Genomic DNA, 19612 nt, shown 5'->3' with positions numbered 1-19612 from the left:
CAAGTCATGTTTGACGTCTGCAATTACAAGAGGTGCTCAAAGTGGTTACCATCAGCATCCAGACACTTCTGATTATGGCGAATTACTGCTTGAGCAACATTGACCAAAGTGTCCACTTGTGTACATTTTTGGCACCCCATAAATACAATATATATGAATTATATTTGTATGTACATGCATATATGTGTGTGTATGATGACATTCATTTCAGTAAATGAAACACATGTTTATGTGCACACTTACACATGTACATACATATGAGTACATAGCCGACTGTGGTATAGAAAGCAAGTTCTTCAATCAGTGTGGTACAGAATCAGGATGTTAGTAGCTGAATGGGAGAAGAAGGATAACTGATAGGCGTCTCTGAGTGCTGTCCCATAAATACAAATGTTATTTAGAATCATAGAAACTAAGAAGAATTTGACAGAACTTATGCCGACACCCCCTTTCAACATTTCTGAAATGTGATTGGTCACCTAGCCATTGACTGATGACTTCAGGGATAAGTTCCTTAGTATATGTAAGACAATACATGTAATTGGTCAAAATGGTAAACTATGAACGTTTAAGAACTCATCTCATTTCTCTATCCAGAATTGTACAGGGAATTAAGAGAAGTACCTGGAAAATCCACTCTTTCTTTAGGTCTAACTATTCTAAATGTGAGAGGGTGCTGAGATTAATGGTTTTCATTTACACAGTGCAAACTCGGTTGTGATGCAATGAGCAGTTAGAATGCAGGTACTTTTCAGTAGGTGCAGAATGAGAAAGAAAATGAAAGCTTTTCCAAATAGTAGAAATTGGACTGAGCATTCTGCCAGTTCCAATGTCATCTAATTAATCCAAGGGACAGCTTGTCCTGGCAATCAAAATCAAATGGCATGTATTAAGTGTTACTCAGTGGAGACGCAGTAGGATAAAAGCATGTCAGAGCTTATGTTTCTCCAGGGATTTCAATTTTTTTTTCAACTCTGTAGTTTTTCATCTGGATCCCATATATTAAAACAAACAAACAAAATGAATACTGCCCTACTAGGTAAAAGTCCAAATAAATATTAAGGCAAATATAAGTGCTTCAGTGGAGAATTTTATTCTTTACTCTGATTTTTACAAGCTTGAATTTAAATATCGTGGTTATATGCTCAAATTTATAATCTTCATTCCGTCAAACTGAACCAGTAGATTACATTTTCATAGCTGAACAGTGGCAGAAAGCTGCCCATATTTTATATAGCTCTCAGTGAAAGCTCATACATTTTGGCCTTTGGAAATAATTTTTCACTCATATATAGTAAATTTGTTTTGGACCAGATCAATTAGGAACTGGTTATATAGTTTAAAATTAAGTATTAGTTCAGCAAAATGTATTAAGAGCTTTCTAGATTTCAGTTTCCTGGATTCAGTTCAACAAACATCTTCTAAATGCCTACTGTGCCTGACACAGTACTCTGAGGACACAAAGATACACTGACTTTGTCCTTGTCCAGGGGAACGATCTTTCTTACAGTATCTGAACGAAGCATGTTAAGTGCTAACATAGAGATGTACAGGAGCTATGTAGTCCATCAGAGGACCCATCTCCAAATAAAGGTTCAGGAAAGGCTAACTAGAGAAAATGAATTCTGAGCAAGAGAGCTCAAGTGAAAAATGGGAGGCAGTGCTTTCCAGCTGAAAGAAACATGACAAAGGAGCGTTATAAATGCAGGCTTTAATCAGGAAAAGAGAAACCTATCCGTTCTCCACTGTATGAGAACAGCATGGTGGACACAGGAAGCTACAAGCAAATTTCTGTTTCTACAGGGTAGAATACTTACTATGCATTTATGTACAACACTTTGCTTATTATATGTGGACAATAATTATAAAGGGGCTGAGACTCAAGAGGCCGGTCTTAGCTAGAGGCTATTTTAATAGTCCAGGTGAGAAATGATGAAAGCAGTGGGCAAAGAAGGTTGTTAAAGAATATTTGGGGTAGAATGTTGACAGGATTTAATTAATTAGGTGAGAGTGCTGAGGCAGATGGAGAAGTTTAGACAACCTGTATGGGTCTGATATGAGTGACAAATTGTATCTTACTGTAATACTTCAATCCAGGTACCAATATGATGAATATCAGAATACTAGAGTGGCAAGATAGGCACTCCCAAGTTCCCTATGCATATGTACAAAGGAAGTGCTCCCCCAGAGATTGTTCTAGATAAGACTTTATAAAAGAGGTCACATGTGTGGTACAGGTGATTGCTGGAGAGATTTCTCTGGAGAGAGCTGTTGCCGCTCTGTGAGTTCACACTCCTTTGCCTTCCAGGTGCCATTTTATCATCCCATTCTAAGTGAACAGAGATCCCAGAGGCCATTCAGAGAAATCTGAAAAGGTTGGCTGCTGTGAGAGAGGCTGAAGACCAATGGCTGACTCAAACATGAGAAAGTAAAGTTGGACTATGGATTATGGTGCGACTCCCAAGTGATAAAAGAGGGCTACACAAGAGCTGACAAGTTGAGGTGGTGGGCCAACCAGGAGAAGTCTGCTGCATTGAAATTAGAGGCATTGTCAGAATTTACAAGGAAGAGATGAGTGGTTATTTCCTGTGGTACAGGTTTTGATCTAGAATATGTTGATGGGATCGTCCAGTTTTATAGTCAATAGGACTGTCTAGTGGGGTGAGGAGACTTCAGTAGAAAGGGCAAGAAGTGAACTACTGGATGTCACTGGGCTGAGAAAAAAATGTATCTTTCTCTCTGAAACAGAGATCTATTAGTTAGATCAAAGAAACATCAGGAGAGACTGATGTACATGCTAGGTGACCAATCACATGTCAGAAATGTTGAAAGGGGGTGTCGGCATAGGTTCTGCAAAATTCTTCTTAGTTCCTATGATTCTAAATAACATTTGTATTTATGCCCAAGAGGAACCCATAAAGAGTCAAAGAAAGTGCTTCAAAAAAAACTTAGTTTTAAAAATCTCCCAAGCCCACTGGGGACACCAGTTTAAACTACCAGCCAGTCCCAGAGAGCACAGAGCACCCTCCCTCCCTCCATTCCCCCCCCAATAAGAAGTGTTCTAACTCATTTTGAGGCTGGTAGGAGGTGTAACAGCTGAGGGTGTGTTGAGGAAGGAAGCAATGAAAAGAGAAACCAACCATGGCCCTCCATTTTCCTAGAGTCTTCCAGCAGACTCAAGAAGAAGAGAAATTTGATGTTAAATCAAGTTGGACTTCTGTTTAATATCTTAAAATAGATATCCTAATTACTAAGTTGAGGTTCAACTGAAAGGGACTCTAGGACTGTCATTACGTTAAATAAACAAAAAAAAGTCATGAACTATACCTAGATTTTCACTGAATGATTTTAAATGGGTAGTTGGAGCAAAAATACGTTGGTTTTTCTATCTCAGTTGTATTTATTTGACGTACCAGTTACACTGTCATTAATTGACATGAGCCTACAATAGTAATATTAGATTAAATAGATAAAGTGATGGATTCTACTTAGGAATTTGTTGATATGGGGGTAGCAGCTGGACATCTAAGTGGCTTTTTCTAATAGGGAAATAACTGGATGGATTTAGACCTAAGGGAGAAGGTCAGGTTGTACTCAAGCACTTGTATAGTTCTCTTGAACCAATTCCTTTCCCGTTCAGCTCTTTGTGAGTGATGATTCCTTCCAAACCAAAATGTCTACAATTCCTCAATAGTCTGTGGGTTTATCTGATTTAATCAAACTTGTACATAAATACCAAGATAAACTATTTGAAATATCCTTTTGTCTCTTCCTGAAAAACAGTGACTTCATATCAATTATCAATAAAATTTGAATTTCTCAGCTTAGCAGGCAATTTCCACCAATTATCTTTCCATATTTACTTAAACTTATTTCTTACCACTTCCACATAGGACTACTATATTTGAGCCCAACAAGACTCTTTGCATTTCATTTATATTTTTTGCTGTTCACCATACTAGAAAGCCCTTTTAACCAAATTCTACTTTCAGCACCCAACTCAGACATTTTTAAAATGATTTTCAGGGAACCCAGCCTGTTAAGGCCTCTGAAATTGCAGACAAATTTGTATGCCTTTTGTGGGGGACAATGAATCCATGGCTTAAATCAGTTGTCTGCAACCCAGAAAATAGTTAAGAACCACAGACATCACCTAAAATCTATGATTCCCTTCGCTATACTCACAGTTCACTGCCTTTCCCAGCACCTGCAATTATAGACCCTCTTCTTCCCAGATGCCTCAGTGTGCTTGTTCCTTCTATAGCTGCACCCCCTGATTTCCTCACGGCCTGTAGAACTTCCTCTGGATCCAGAGTGACTCTGATCTCAGGCAGGAAGTACTGCCGCTTCCTCAGCCCCCACATTCAGCCCCCGCATCATTTCCCAGCCTGACCTGTGTTGGGATTTGCCAGGGTTTTCTGGTAGCTCAGCTTGGCTGATGGTTACCTAACATCTTTGGGCCCCTCCCGAACAATCAGGTGGGTGCTCCAGGATCGAAAGTTCCGTCTTTCCCTAACATCTTTGCCGTTGGCCTGCTGTATGCTGCACGCCTGTCTCTGTGGAACTCCTGATTTTTCACTACCAGGTCCTGTCCTCCTTGTTGCAACCACAGCTACTTCATCTTGGGCTCCACTAATAATATGATGATGAGGATGATGATGATGATGCCAGTTTGCCAGTAACAACAATAGCAAGCTCACAGTGCTGACATATGCCAGGCAAGGTACTGAATGTTCTATGCGTTTTGCCTCATTTCTTCCTGACAACCACTTTACATGATAAACATTTTTAGCAGAACCTTCCATTTAATGGGAGCTATGCTTTATTGAGCAACCACTGCATGCCAGACATTTGCTAGGCTGTACTATAATATATGGAACTCCCACAAACATATGGAGTGGGTATTTTTATACCTATTTTATAAAAGAGGGCACTGAGAAACAAAGACACTAGATGACTAAGTTTATCCAGATAGCAATCTGTGATTACATCTAGCGTTATGAAGGCTGGCCTATTCCTGGGACGCCTGCCCCATGCTTCCATCAGAACTAGGATCCTGAGAGAACAAATCCAGTCCAGGCCCTGGCTGTACCTTATTAAATTGTTTCTACATATGCTATTCATGTACTGAGTGTGTCTTACGGCACTTGCATATAGGTTGTATGTGTTCTTCAATTCCTTTGCTTGTTCATTCATTCATTTATTCATTCACTTGTTTGGTATCTATTTACTGGGTACTCATCCTATGCCCAGCGTTGCACAAGAAGTAGGGACTCGAGACTGGAAAAGCACAGCTTGGAGACAGACATGCAAATAAATATGATGGCCTAACCAGAACCTAGTAAGGAACTAAAATTGGTGAGTCAGGGCCAGCAGATAGGAGCTAGTGCTTCAGCTGAGACAGAAAGGATGACCTAGAGGAGGCTTTCCAATCAGAAGCGAGAGCATTTGGTAGGAGCATGTAGTGCATTCGAGGAGCTCCAATAGGCTCAGCAAATGCTGGGGATGGGGCAGGAGATGAGAAAGATGGCTTAGGGGTTCAGGAACCAGGTCACTAGAGGTCATGCACATACTGCCGATTGATGGAGGTTTTATCCTGAAGCATAGGAGAGCTTTAAGTGAAGCCCGCCGTTCCTCCACTTAGTAGATAGTAGACACATCTTCTAATTTGGGGGGAAATATTTCCCTAGGGAGCCAAGTTAACATTACTTATATAAGGGAATCCCAGTAATGCTTGTTGAGTGGGAATTTATAATCTCGTAAAATGTGTTTAGAAAATGTCTAGAGAGATGGTACTATAACACACTCGATCATGCTTAAAATGTTCTTTAATTCGTCCCCTCTTTCTAGTCAGCCTAAAACACTGACATGTAGCCTGGGAGACCTGTCAGAAAGGCTTACTGATCCTAAATGACGTGTGGAGTTAGGACTCAGTACACATGCAACTACATCTCTACTTGGGAAGTTTACCTCCTGTGACAAATTCAATCTCCACCCCATAAATTCAATCTGCTGATTTGCTCCTTTGTATTATTTCTAATTATAGTTTTGGGAATTGTTTAGAAAGTGATAGTTACTAAAATAAAGGGGAAGTTTTGGGACCAAGTACCTTATTTCATGTTTCCCAATAAAACCTGATACCTGCAAAGTTTTGTTGAATTATATATGTCTTGACAGAAACCTGTGCATTTGATCACTTTTGTATGTTTTAGTTTGCCTCAGAATTTCCTCCATGCCAATCCTTCAACAGGCTGGGGCATTGCTCCTGGTTACCCCCCAATCCCATCTTCTCTGCAGATACCTACACTCTGCCGAAGGTAGCATATGGCATCCTGACTCAGGAGACAAAAGAAAGGATGGGCTAAGGGAGCTAAAGGTTTCCACAGCATCCCTCCCCATCTCCCTTCCACCTCTAACTGTGGAATCTGAGAATGGGGGGTTTACTCCTTGGAGTAAATGTATGAAAATTGCTTTCTTGCTTTCAGTGCAGTCCCTCATCTTGGAGCTTATTATTTCTTTAAATATGTCTACATGTGGTTTAGTAATTTCACCTTCTTATGCAAGTTAAATACAAGCAAAAAGGGGCATGGGTTGTTCTGAGTGTCTGATCTCAAGCTTTCATGTGACTACATGCCTCTCCTTGCACCGGGATGAGATAAAAGGAAGCCAGCTGTTTTCTTGTTTAAGATCAAGGTGATCACGATGGTGATTCAGAACATAAACATGATTACTGCAGGGAGAGGAGTGGCTGTGTGATATGTTTCCATTAGACATAGGTGTCAGATTTATGTATCTGATAGAACGGTATTTTATTTTATGCCTATTGGTGCTTTCTTTGTTGTTGTTTTGTTGTTGCCTGTTTTGAATTCATGGCATCATCCTCAGTAAACTGCGTGAGGCTCTTATTAGTTGTCCATTCCAGTGGTAAGAGAATAGCTAATATATCAGATTCTTAATACCTTCCTGCATGGTTTTCACAAGTATTACTTCACTCTTTATTCCCACAATAATGCTGTGAGCTAGAAGATGTTAACCCCATTTTATAGATGAGAAAACTGAGACACAAGGAGTTTAAGTAACTTGTCCAGGTGACATTGCTCATAAATGTTAGTGGAGCTGGGATTTAAAACCAAGCAATCAGGCCAGGACTAGGTGAGGTAGGAGAGGGGCTCAAAACACAAAATTTAAGAATATATTCCCTTTTAGTCTCCTGTGAGTGCAAAGCCCAAACCTCAGAGTAAACACTTCCTTAAACCATGTGTTAAGGACACTTCTTTGCTGCTTTCTATGTCTTAGTCCGAGCTTTACAAATAACCTTGCTTTGGAGTCTGGTACTATTAACCCTTATCCATCCTGCCTCTCTGGTCCTCATCCTCATGGATCAGAGTCATGTTTAATGGGGAAGTAGATTGAACAGCCTGAGAGACAGTCTGTAGGTGGTGAAGAGACCAGCAGAGATAGAGGCCAAAGCTGGTATCTATCTTTCTTTAGGATTTCTCCCTTGCTCTTGCTGGGCATTTTTCTCTTGTTCTTTGTTTCCTCCCATTCTTCTCTTTTATGGCTTTGTCTCACCCCAACCTTCTGCAGTACAGAGAGGAATAAAGCTACTGTTCACGTGAGATGTAAATCTCTGTATCCCATAGAGAAAGCATTAGAGCAGCCTCACAGAGAGCAGTGTATACTCAGTCAGGCCTGACCGCTCCCAAGTGTCTAATTTCACCCTGTCAAGTCCAGAAACACCCTGAGGTGTGTGTTGGGGTCAAAGGTAATCCAAGGCTATATATCCTTAAAAAGTTTTGAGATCTTAAAACAGGGTCTTGTGAAGGGAAGTCAAATCCTCTTAAAGAAAAGGAAAGGGTCAGGAATAGTCCAGGATCTCAGGACAAGAGTGAAGAATTCTCCTCCCCCAAATAACCTGTCCTCTTGCTAAATACTTTCTGTCCTGGGTAGGTTTTCAATGGAACTGAACTTTTCCAGTTAGCTGATAAATGGCATAATAATCAGAATATCATTAGGGCAAAGAGTTCCTTCTGTTCAATTCTGTACAATCCAATACTTAGTAGACCACTGGATTATGAGCTGACAAGGTAGGAACTGTCTCTGGTTCCCTTCAGTGATGGACCACCCACTCCTTGAGGCAACAGGCCATGGAATAAGCACCTATGAACTCTATAAACATGTGTGGAGGGAGGCCCAGCAGCAGGTGAGGCCATAGTTGAAATGAAGGAGGATGAATGTTATGATCTCGTAGCTTCTTTAAACTTCTCAGCAGCACACTGGAAAATTTCTGGTGGTTCTAGACAAGGTTTTACCCATAAAATCCTAATCTGGTTGAAGATGGCTCCTCCTCCCTTGTAGACATCATGCCAACAGAGCCATATGGAGAGGACCACACGTAATGGACAAGTCAAACCGTGCTAAGGGAAAGAAAGAATGGGGCTGTAAGTGAGCAGCACTTGCCTCTTTAATCAGGTTCATAAATCTGGGTCCTAGGCGCCATGGTTTGTGTCGATGGCACTGTAGGGAGCTGACGGTCAGCTGGGAAGCCCGGTGAGAGGCAGTGGCCACCATGTACACAGCATCATACATCAGAGCTGCTTCAGTCTGTCGAGAAAAACACACACCACATTTTCAATTCCACCTTTCCTTACCTTCCTTTACTTGTGGAATCACTCTGCCTGCTTCCTTATCCCCGATTTGTCTGATCTCAACAGCCATTTTATTCTCCAGCTGAACAGTTTTCATTCTCCAATAACTGTTTCTCTCTAAAATAATACCTCATACTCCAGAGTAAATCGGAGTCATGGCTCTGCTTTGTTTTAGTTCTTAAATAAATAAAAAAAAGCAACTCAGATCAGCCACAAAAGACTTGATTGAGAGAACAAATAATTTGGGAGTGTCTTCTATGTTAAAGCATGGTGTTAAGATCAACTATATTGAGTTAAAAGCTACTGATGTTCAATATCAGATTTTATTTCTGGTATTTATACCTATTATCAGTCTCTTTACTTGTTTATATTTGATGGAAAGAAACTGCTAGAAGTAAAACTAACAGGTAATTTCCAGATAAGTACAGTTGTGTTGGTCACTTCCATTTACCAGAGTCAAGAAGATTGTAGTCATGAAATTAACTTGAACAGGAGATTTGGGGAAACCCTCTGAAGAGCAGACATGTGTAACTTCCTCAGAATATGTGTGCGTTTTTCAGCATTTGCTTTCCTGATAGAGATTGTGAGTAGTCATTCCTTTTGGGGGCTGGGCATCTCAGTCTTCCCTTCTTCACGACATTTCTCTTATGTATAACATTTCACCTACTACTGCTAGCATTTTATAAAATATACTGCCCTGTGGTTTCTTTAAGGATACAATCTTATAATGCCCTCACATTTTACTTGAGTGCTTTTTAAGCAACTTCAAATATATTAGCTCATTTGAAATTCTCAACAGTCTCACAAAATAAGCAGAACAGACAGATAAAAAACTGTTCACCATGTAGGAAAACTGACCTCCAGACAGTATATTGATTTGGGTAGGGTCATATATATAGTCAATAACTGGTAGAGTTCAACCAAGAATTCAGGTTGTAGAATGAAGATAATTACGTGATTTTCCCAAATCAGGTGATTCATTCAATATTTACGACACAGGTATGGAGCATGTCTCTATAGAGAAGGAAAGGTTAAGGATGACTATACCTTGCATGCTATCAGTCTTTGAGTCTAGAGAATATCTCTACTTTAAATCATTATTATCCTGTACAATCGTTGTCATTGCCTATGTTGTATATACTATTTAGAGTCATTTATTTTTATGTCTGTTTCACAATAAGAATGTAAGTTTCTGGGTAGAAACTGTTCGACTCCATCCTTTAATGGCTAGTATAATTGGCTAGAAAATATATTAATAAAATTTTTGCTGAAAGAATTAATGTTGTTTTATGCCTTAAAACATACTTTTGTGAGAACTGTATAATCCCAAGATTTTAAGATGCATTTCTGTGATACATCGTTTTACTCATACTTATATGATTGACATATAGAAATTAGATTGATGGCGGTGATTGTTAAAGCTTAAAAACATTTTGATCATTTCAATTCAAGGCTGATATAATCCACTTGGTAGATGAGAAAATTGAGGCTTAGGGAAAATAAGTGACCAGTCCAAGACCATTCAGCTAATTAGCTGTACGGCCAAGGCTTGAACCCACTGCTGTCCGATTCTAACACCCATGTTCTTATCACTCCACTCTGCTATACTCATTTGATTTAATTGAGGGAGAGTAGTCTACTGGCAGAATGAGGGTGTTTTTTGTTTTTTTTAAAGATTTTTTTTTTGGGGGGGAAGGGGAACAGGACTTTATTGGGGAACAGTGTGTACTTTTCCAGGCCTTTCTTTCTAAGTCAAGTTGTTGTCCTTTCAATCCTAGTTGTGGAGGGCGCAGCTTAGCTCCAGGTCCAGTTGCCATTGCTAGTTGCAGGGGGCACAGCCCACCATCCCTTGTGGGAGTTGAACCGGCAACCTTGTTGTTGAGAGGACACATTCCAACCAACTGAGCCATTTGGGAGCTCAGTGGCAGCTCAGCTCAAGGTGCCGTGTTCAACCTTAGTTGCAGGGGCAGAGCCCACCATCCCTTGTGGGAGTCGAGGAGTTGCACTGGCAACCTTGTGGTTGAGAGCCCACTGGCCCATGTGGCAATTGAACCAGCAGCCTTTGGAGTTAGGAGCATGGAGCTCTAACCACCTGAGCCACCGGGCCGGCCGAAGTTTTTAAAATGCAATCAATTATAATAGCTGATGTTTATCGAGCACTTGTTATATGTCAGGTGCTAGTCTAAATACTTTGCAAACATTGCATCTTCACCATAATCTTCATTGCTTTGTGGATGGAAAATCAGCAAGGTTAAATGATGTCCTCAAACTGGTGGTGGGAAAGCCAAGATTCAAACCTAGGAAATTAGTGTTAGTGTTTGTGTTCTCAGCTGCAAAGCTGAGCTGTCTCTAAGCTATTTGTCTGATAATTTTCAAATTATAATAGTAGCTCAATGATAGTCAATAGTCATTGACAATTTACTACACACGAGGCACTATATACGTTTTACATGCGTTATCACTTTCAGTACACTAAAGTTAAACCTTTGAAATAGGTATTGTCCCAATTTTACAGACAGGGAAATTGAGGCGTGAAGATGTAGGACATAACTAATGGAGTGAGGATTCCATCTCAGGATGAAAACATAGATTTCAGAGCTCATGCACTTAGCCACCAAGCTATGGGACCTGGGCCTTTTTAGTGGTGGAATATACTTTTTAAATAAATTTGTATGTGTATTCACTATGTGGCCGAGTGATTGATTTGATAGCGAACGGTGAGGAGAGGAATTTCAATGATCTAACTTTTCCATAAACTTAACTAAGAAAGTATTTTGACTTTCTTTGTTAAGGCTGCCTCTGCACTGGGCTGGGTAATAACATGGTTCAAAACTAGAGGCCTGATCTGTGCTTTTCAAACAAAAAGAAGAAACCCATTTATTCTGAAATGATGCTTCCCCTCGTCATACAATGTTTTCTTAGACGGAGGAGATGTTTACTGTTTTATAGCACTATAAACTACTGCTGAATTTCCACCCCCTTTCAGTTTTGTGCTGGAGGCCTGCTTACCGCCAGCAACGCTGAAGTCATTTTAGATAAATGTAAAAGAAATTGGCCTGTGTTTCAAATTTTATTTTTCCAAATGTGTTTACATTCACATTTTATTTACACTGAAAGCCTGGGTGAAACCACATTGCTCAGTGCCCATAAGGGAATCTTTTTTACCTCAACATGGATCATGAAATAAGCATATTAAAAGTGAGCTTCTCTACCATGCACAGTATTTTGGTTATTACGAATGTGCAAACAAGGTTAACTCAGAGGGTTTGAGATGGTTAAACCCTGCACATGCCAAAGAAAGGACTGGCCTTTGGCTTCTGGGAGATAACCTCTAAACCATGGGAATATTCCTCCTGATCCTAGTGTCTTTGTACCCCTGGGGTCTTGGGTAATGCCAGCTAATTTATATGCTAACAATGTGATTTACGGTGAATGCCTATTTTTGTTCACCTGGGGCCCCAGGCCATGCTGTATCAGCTTGGCCCATAGAATGACTGGAGACTGAGTAACTAAGGTCAGCTATGTGGGTGTTCTATGCCTACATGACTGACCCCCAATAAATTCCCTGGACACCAAGGCTTGGGTGAGCTTCCCTGGTTGGCAACACTTCATACATGTTGCTGAGAGAATGAAGCACTGCCAGTGCAACTGCCCTGGGAATGAACCACTACAAGCTCATGCATGATTTCTCCTGGACTTTGTCCTTTGTGACTTTTTCCTTTGCTGAATTTAATCTATATCCTTTTGCTGTAATAACCTATAACTGAGTATAACAGCTTTGCTGACTTCTGTGAATCCTTCTAGCCAATTATCAGACCTGAATGTGGTCTTGGAGACTCCCAGTATGAACCAATGAGATGCCACGTCACCTTAGGGATGACGATTAACAACATAATATGGCTTTATAGAGTCCCCACATTTTGCTGTAACTGTCAGAAAAAACTAGAGGAGATCAGGGTGCTGAAGGAAGACCTAGTCTTTGGAGAGCAAATAGACAAAAATATATAGATTTCTCATCTTTTCTCCAGATTTGGAAACATTCACTAACCTGATGTGGATAGAAAGGTAGTTTTCTAGGAGGGATCTGCTCCCAGATAACACTTCTCCCCTCATTTCCTGAACTTCCCTCTCGCTTGGTATTAGCAGTTTCCTTTATTAAAATCCAAAGGTCCCACCTATAGCACAGAACTAACAGTAATTTGCTTCTTAGTACGAATTAGCTAGTTTCTCTCCTGATATGTGCCTCATAGAAGTGATGAGAATTCTGATAAGGGTGGGAGAGCTAGTGTGTTGCCTATAGCAACCCTACCAGGAAGTGCAAGCTTGTGGGCTTGGATGCTGCTGAGGGTGCCAAAGTTGTGGGAGAGACAGTGAATTTCCCGAGTACCTGGAAGTAGGGAACAGCAACCCACAAGCAAATTGGGCTTTGGAAACAGGTTGGGGAAGTAGCAAATATAGCACCACGTACTCACAATCTAGAAATTCAACAATTAGGGCAGCAGCTCCCCCAGGTTTAGTGAGACCTGTCACAGAGCTTTAGAGAGAGAACAAGGAATTGGGAAAAGAGGGCTACATGCGGAGTTGGAAAACACTCCTGTGTGATCCCACTGGTCATACAAGGTCACACGGGTCCTTGGTAAGGGGCCATCTTCATCTACAAGCACAAGCCAAGGAATGTGTCTCTTGTAAACAAATGAAATCTGTCTCAGTATTTCAAAATGTCTTTTTATTTTCTTCTTTTTTATTGACCACACATTGGCAAAACAGCAGGTACCATCAAGAAAATTCCATTCTATGTCCTAGAGTCTTATCTAATTTAATCTATAGAGTAACACTGTAAAGTATTATTATACAGATTTGCAGATGGGCAAACAGGATCAGAGAGGCTAAATAACATACTCAGGTCATTTAGTTATTCAGGGGACATAGCCAGGACTTAGAACTAGGTTTTCCTTATCCTGAAAGGTCCACTGAATCCCATTGCCTAGTGTCTTTCATCAGAGGAGTAGCAGTGGACTCTCAAGGTGAACACTCAAAGATGTTTTCTCTGTGTGTCAGGATTATAGGAAGTGCTCACGTGTTAAAACAAGGCTACTGACAACTTCATATTTGAATGCATTGGGAGAACTGGGAAGACAGATGATGACAGATGAATTTTGTATTGTTTCCATGACTCTTATGCAGTATTGAATCATACACAATTTGGGTTCACATTCAGAGAAAAAGCCATCTGAGAATGGGCCACTTGATTATCCCAGTCTGTCCAAAAGCCAAGGGGTGAGAAAAATTTAAATCTAGTGAAAAGGAATGAAGGAATGAAGTAGATTTTATAAAGTCACTCTAAATTTCTACTAAGTTAATTAACAGTTCGGTTGATAAAACACTCTTTCTAATCTCAAGATGTTTTTAAATAATGAGTTTCACTATTTTTGAACTCTATTGACTCAGTAACCGTTTTCTTAATTAACTCATTTTTCACCCTAATTTTAAAGTCAGTATTTTTTTCTTCAAATCCATGGTTCTTTTTAAGTCTAGAGACAAAATTTTTGAACTTGGACATGACTTCTTATTTTCAGATTTGGACGTATTATGATATATATACTGTTATTTGAAGATATTTTTAGTGCATGAAGTTTTATTAAATGCTTAATAGTTACAAATATTAAAGAGGAAAATAGATAAGTAAATGGGAAATAAAAAACACATGGGTTTTCAATTTTTTAAAAATCCTATATTAATTATATATTCATATGGGCATCTGTATATGTATGTGGCATACACAAAAATATGACTATAAAGGGCTGCAGGGAAATTCACCTGGGACAATAGTAGGATCATACAGAGAATTTTAGAGAATGCAATTTTATTACAGTAATGACATTAAATTTTAATAGTGATTAGTCTGTGGAAATTTTTAAAAATAATATTACTTTAGAATAATCTCTGTCTTCACTAATCGTGCCTCTTATTTATAGGAACTCTCTTTAAACTTTTATGAAACTATTTCAGGGCTATCTGAATATTTCTCATTTAACATCCAGAGTCTCAGGAGAAGCTCAATTTGTATTCACTTGGTACAGTAATTCCTTTGTTAAATACATATTTATTGAAGGCTTGCTTTGTACCAGGCCTTTTCTAGTCCTGGGGATAGAGCAGAGCACAAAAAGGACAGTCTCTATCCTCACGGAGTTTATATTCTTGTGGGGTGGGAGAGATGCTGAACAAACAAATAAAAATATAACACATTGGGTCTAGGAAGGGATAGGAAGAAAAGGAAAATGGGTTAAGGGAGAGAGAATAAAAGGGAGGGGAGTACTATTTATTATGTAGTGGGTTCCAGAAGGCCTCTCTGGTGAAGTAGCATTTGAGCAAATTTGAATAGAGGAAGCTTCTAGGCAATGGGGGGCAACAAATGCTAGAGACACAAGAATGAATGAAATGCAGTACCTGAGATATATAGACCTAGTGGAATTGAAACTGCAGGGTGGTTTATTTTTAAGGTAGAGAAGAAAGATTTGAATACAGAGGCAACTTGAGAAAAAATTTTGTTAACACTGGGCCCACGCACCCATAGGGTGAGTTGTGCGATTGTATTTTTTTTTCTTGGTGGGGGAAGGTGGGCATTATTTTTTTGTTCACCTACATAATTTATTAGATATCATAGATTTATAAGTTTTTTAAGTTCTAACAGTAAGCATATAATACAGATTTGTAAAATGAATAAGCAAGTTAATATGTAAAATAATGTTGATGTCAACAGTACATAGTCCAAAGAAATTTTTGTTCCCCATGAGCTACTTCTTTTTTATTTAAAAAAATTTAAATTATAGTTGACATATTATATTAGTTTCAGGTGTAAAACTTAGTGATTTAACATTTATATACCTATGAACTAATCACAATATGAGTAAATTTAGTAACTATCTGTCACTGCGCATAGTTATACAATATTATTGACTATATTCCCTATGCTGTACATTACATCTCTGTGACTTATTTTATAACTAGAAATATGTACTTCTTAATCCCTTGCCCCTTTTATGCCCATTACCCCCATTTACCTCCTCTCTGGCAACCATCAGTTTGTTCTCTGAATCTATGAGTTTGTTTCTGTTTCATTTTGTTTGTTCATTTGTTGTTTTTTTTCAGATTCTACATGTAAGTAAATTCATACAGTATTTTTCTTTCTCTGCCTGACTCATTTCACTTAGCATAATACTGTCTAGGTCCATTCATGTTGTTGCAAATGGCAAGATTTCATATATATATATATATATATATATATATATATATATATATATATATAAAATACATACATATATATGTATGTATATATAATATTATATATGTATATGTATAATATTATATATATACATATATATGCATATATAATATATATATATATATATATATATATACAATATATATATGAAATCTTGCCATTTTTTATATATATATATATATATATATACATATATATATATATATGTATGTATGTGTATATATATATATATATATATATACACAGATATATATATATGTATGTATGTGTATATATATATATATATATATATATATATATATATGCCACATCTTCTTTATCCATTCATCTATTGATGGACATCTATGTTGCTTCCATATCTTGGCTATTGTAAACAATTCTGTAATGAACATAGGAGTGCATACATCTTTTGTAAATAGTGTTTTGTTCTCTTTAGATAAATACCCAGACGTGGAATTTCTGGGTCATATGGTAGTTCTATTTTTTAATTTTTTAAGGAACCTCCATACTGTTTTCCATAGTACTGCACTAGTTTACAACCTTAATAACAGTGGCGTGAGAGTTCCCTTTTCTCCACATTCTTGCCAGCATTTGTTATTTGTTGATTTATTGGTAACAGCTATCCCGACAGGTATAAGGTACGATCTCATCATGATTTTGATTTGCATTTCCTTGATAATTAGTGATGCTGAGCATCTTTTAATGTGTCTATTGGCCATCTGTATGTCTTCTTTAGAGAAATGTCTATTGAGGATCTCTGCCCATTTTTTAATTGGATTTTTTTTTTTTTTTTACTGTTGAGTTATATGAATTCTTTATATATTTTTTGGATATTAACCCCTTATTGGGTATATCATTAGCAAATATCTTCTCCCATTCAGTAGGTTGCTTTTACATTTTGTTGATGGATACATTTGCTGTGCAAAATATTTGAGGTTTGATGAAGTCCCATTTGTTTATTTTTTCACTTTTGTTGCCTGTACCCAAGGAATAAATGAAAAAAAATATTGCTAAGAATGATATCAAAGTGTTTACTGACTATATTCTTCAAGGATTTTTACAGTTTCAGATTCTACATTTAAGTCTTTAATCCATTTTGAGTTTATTTCTGTAGATGATATAAAAGAATGCTCTAATTTCATTTTTTTTTTTGCATGTATTTGTCCAGCTTTCCCAACACCATTTATTGAAGAGACTGCTTTTTTTTTTTCCATTGTGTATTCTCGGTTCCTTTGTCATAGATTAATTGACTATATAAGCATGGGTTTATTTCTGGGCTCCCTATACTGTTCCATTGACCTATGTGTCTATTTTTACGCCAGTGTCATGCTATTTTGATTACTGCATCTTTGTAGTATAGTTTGAAATCAGGGAGCATGATACCTCCAACTTTGTTCTTCTTTCTCAAGGTTGCTTTGTCTATCCAGGGTCTTTTGTGATTCCATATCAAATTTAGGATTATTTGTTATAGTTCTATGAAAAATGCCATTGGTATTTTGATAGGAATTGCATTGAATCTAAAGATTGCGTTGGGTAGTATGGACATTTTAATGATATTAATTCTTCAAATCCATGAACATGATATATCCTTCCATTTATTTGTGTTTTCTTCAACTTTTTTCATCACTTTGAATGTGGCCTGCCAATTCCTTCTGGCCTGTAAAATTTCTGTTGAGAAGTCAGCTGATAGTCTTATGGGAGCTCCCTGGTAGGTAACTAACTGCTTTTCTCTTGCTGCTTTTGAGATTCTCTCTTTGTCTTTAACCTTTGGCATTTTAATTATGGTTTGTCTTGGTGTGGGCCTCCTTGGGTTCATCTTGTTTGGGACTCTCTGTGCTTTCTGGACTTGTATATCTATTTCCTTCATCATGTTAGGGAAGTTTTCAGTCATTATTTCTTTAAATAGATTTTCAATTCATTGCACTCTCTCTTTTCCTTCTGGTACCCCTATGATGTGAATGTTGGTATGCTTGATGTTGTCCCAAAGGCCTCTTAAACTATTCTCATTTTTTTTTTGATTCTCTCTTCTTTTTGCTGTTCTGATTGGGTGTTTCCTACTACCTTATCTTCTAAATTGCTGATTTGATCCTCTGCTTCATCTAAGCTATTGTTGATTCTCTCTAATGTATTCTTCATTTTGGTTACTGTATTCATCACTTCTGACTTGTTTGTTTTATGTTTTCTATCTGTTTGTTGACGTTCTTCCTGACATCACTAAGCATTCTTATAACCAGTGTATTGGACTCTGCATCTGGTAGAGTACTTGTATCCATTTTGTTTATTTCATTTTCTGGAGGTTTGTTCTGTTCTTTTATTTGGGAAATGTTTCTTTGCCTCTCCATTTTGGCTGCCTCTAGTTTTTGTTTCTATGTAGGGCTGCTATGCCTCTCAGTCTTAGTAGAGTGACTTTATGGAGTACGTGTCCTGTAGACCCAGGGGTACAGTCTCCCTGCTCACCAGAGCCAGGTGTTCCAGTTATGTCACTTGTGTGGGTTGTGTGTGCCCTCCTGTTATAGTTGATACTTGATTGCTGTTCGTACATCACTAGGAGGGATTGACCCTCAGGCTGATTGGTTGTGAGGACTGGCTGTGACTACACTGTTGTGCAAGGGCTGCCCATGCAGAGCAGAGTTTCCTTTAGTAGGGCTCTGGTGCCACCCAGTCTACCCTTTGAGTGTGTCATCCTTGGAGGTGGCCAGCTGATGCTCTGGCTCAGTTCAAAGCTGGCCACTGGGCTCGCCAGCCCTGGGACATCCTGCAAGAGGACCCACTGCAGGCCAAGTTCAGCAGCCATCTGTATATTGGCCAGGGCCACCTGGCATGAGCCAGAAAGCAATCCAGAGATGGCCACTGCCCACGTTGTGCTTGGGGGTGTCTTGAGAGGCCAAACTGCAAACTAAGGCTGGCCGTCACTAGTGCCAGTCTTAGGGTGGCTCAGCTAGAGGTACAGGACATGTGGAAGCCAGATGATGTTTGTCTGGGTTTTGTGAACCTTTGAGAGATTTTAGAAAAGTCTGCAGCATGATCCAAGGCAGGCTGTTTATACAGAAAAGCCACTGGAAGAGGATTGGGTGTGGTGGAAAATTAGGTGGGGCAAGGTCTCAGGGAATCACTAAGGCTGGGCAGATGAAAAGTGATAGCCAGTTTGATGGAGACTCAGATATGGCATCTGCCAGTGTCTGCACACAGGGATTGGGAGGGCTCAACAAAGAAACAATGGTTTTCACCAGCTCCTCTGGCTGGTAGAAAGCTGCCCCTCCAGCCCCCATCCTATATCTATACAATTCAGTTTCTCCCCTTTCTCCCTGGAGGCTTTGAGCTGCTGTCCTAGCGCTGGAGCTCAGAGCAAGTCTGTCAGTAAGTATGTCCATGTGTGGTCCCTTTAAGAGGGGTGCTTGCGAGTGCAACCACCCTCTATCTCACTCAGCTACAATCTCTGCTGGTTTTCACAACCAGAAGTTATGGGGATTTATGTTTTCAGCACTGAAACCCTGGGCTGGGGAGGGGCTGGGACCTCTCACTCCTCGGGGTGGGGGTTGGGGGGAGCTCCGCAGCTGAGATATATCTCCCAATTTTTAATGGTCATACATGGGTGTGGAACCAGCTCGTTCCATGTCTCTGCCCTGCCTAGGAGTCTCAAGGTGGCTCCTCCTGTATGTCCGTGGTTGTAGGGCTTTAGTTC

General features: G+C 39.1%; 1 protein-coding gene across 10 annotated transcripts in view; it reads right to left on the bottom strand.

The window, feature by feature from the left end:
• GRIK1 (glutamate ionotropic receptor kainate type subunit 1) overlaps positions 1-19612 on the bottom strand; it is a 358341-nt gene that overhangs the window by 85715 nt on the left and 253014 nt on the right. For all 10 annotated transcript variants that reach the window (XR_012494071.1, XM_074326222.1, XM_019729910.2 and 7 more), the window contains exon 7: positions 8461-8604. Coding sequence is in view for 9 of the 10 variants with exons in the window: in XM_074326222.1 (XP_074182323.1) it covers positions 8461-8604 (144 nt within the window). In the remaining variant the exon portion in view is untranslated. The remainder of the gene's footprint in view (positions 1-8460; positions 8605-19612) is intronic.

The sequence above is a fragment of the Rhinolophus sinicus genome, linkage group LG01 (assembly GCF_036562045.2).
Source record: "Rhinolophus sinicus isolate RSC01 linkage group LG01, ASM3656204v1, whole genome shotgun sequence".
Lineage (NCBI taxonomy): Eukaryota > Metazoa > Chordata > Mammalia > Chiroptera > Rhinolophidae > Rhinolophus > Rhinolophus sinicus.
The sequence above is the reverse complement of the archived record's forward strand: the minus strand, read 5'-3'. Positions and strand labels throughout refer to the sequence as shown.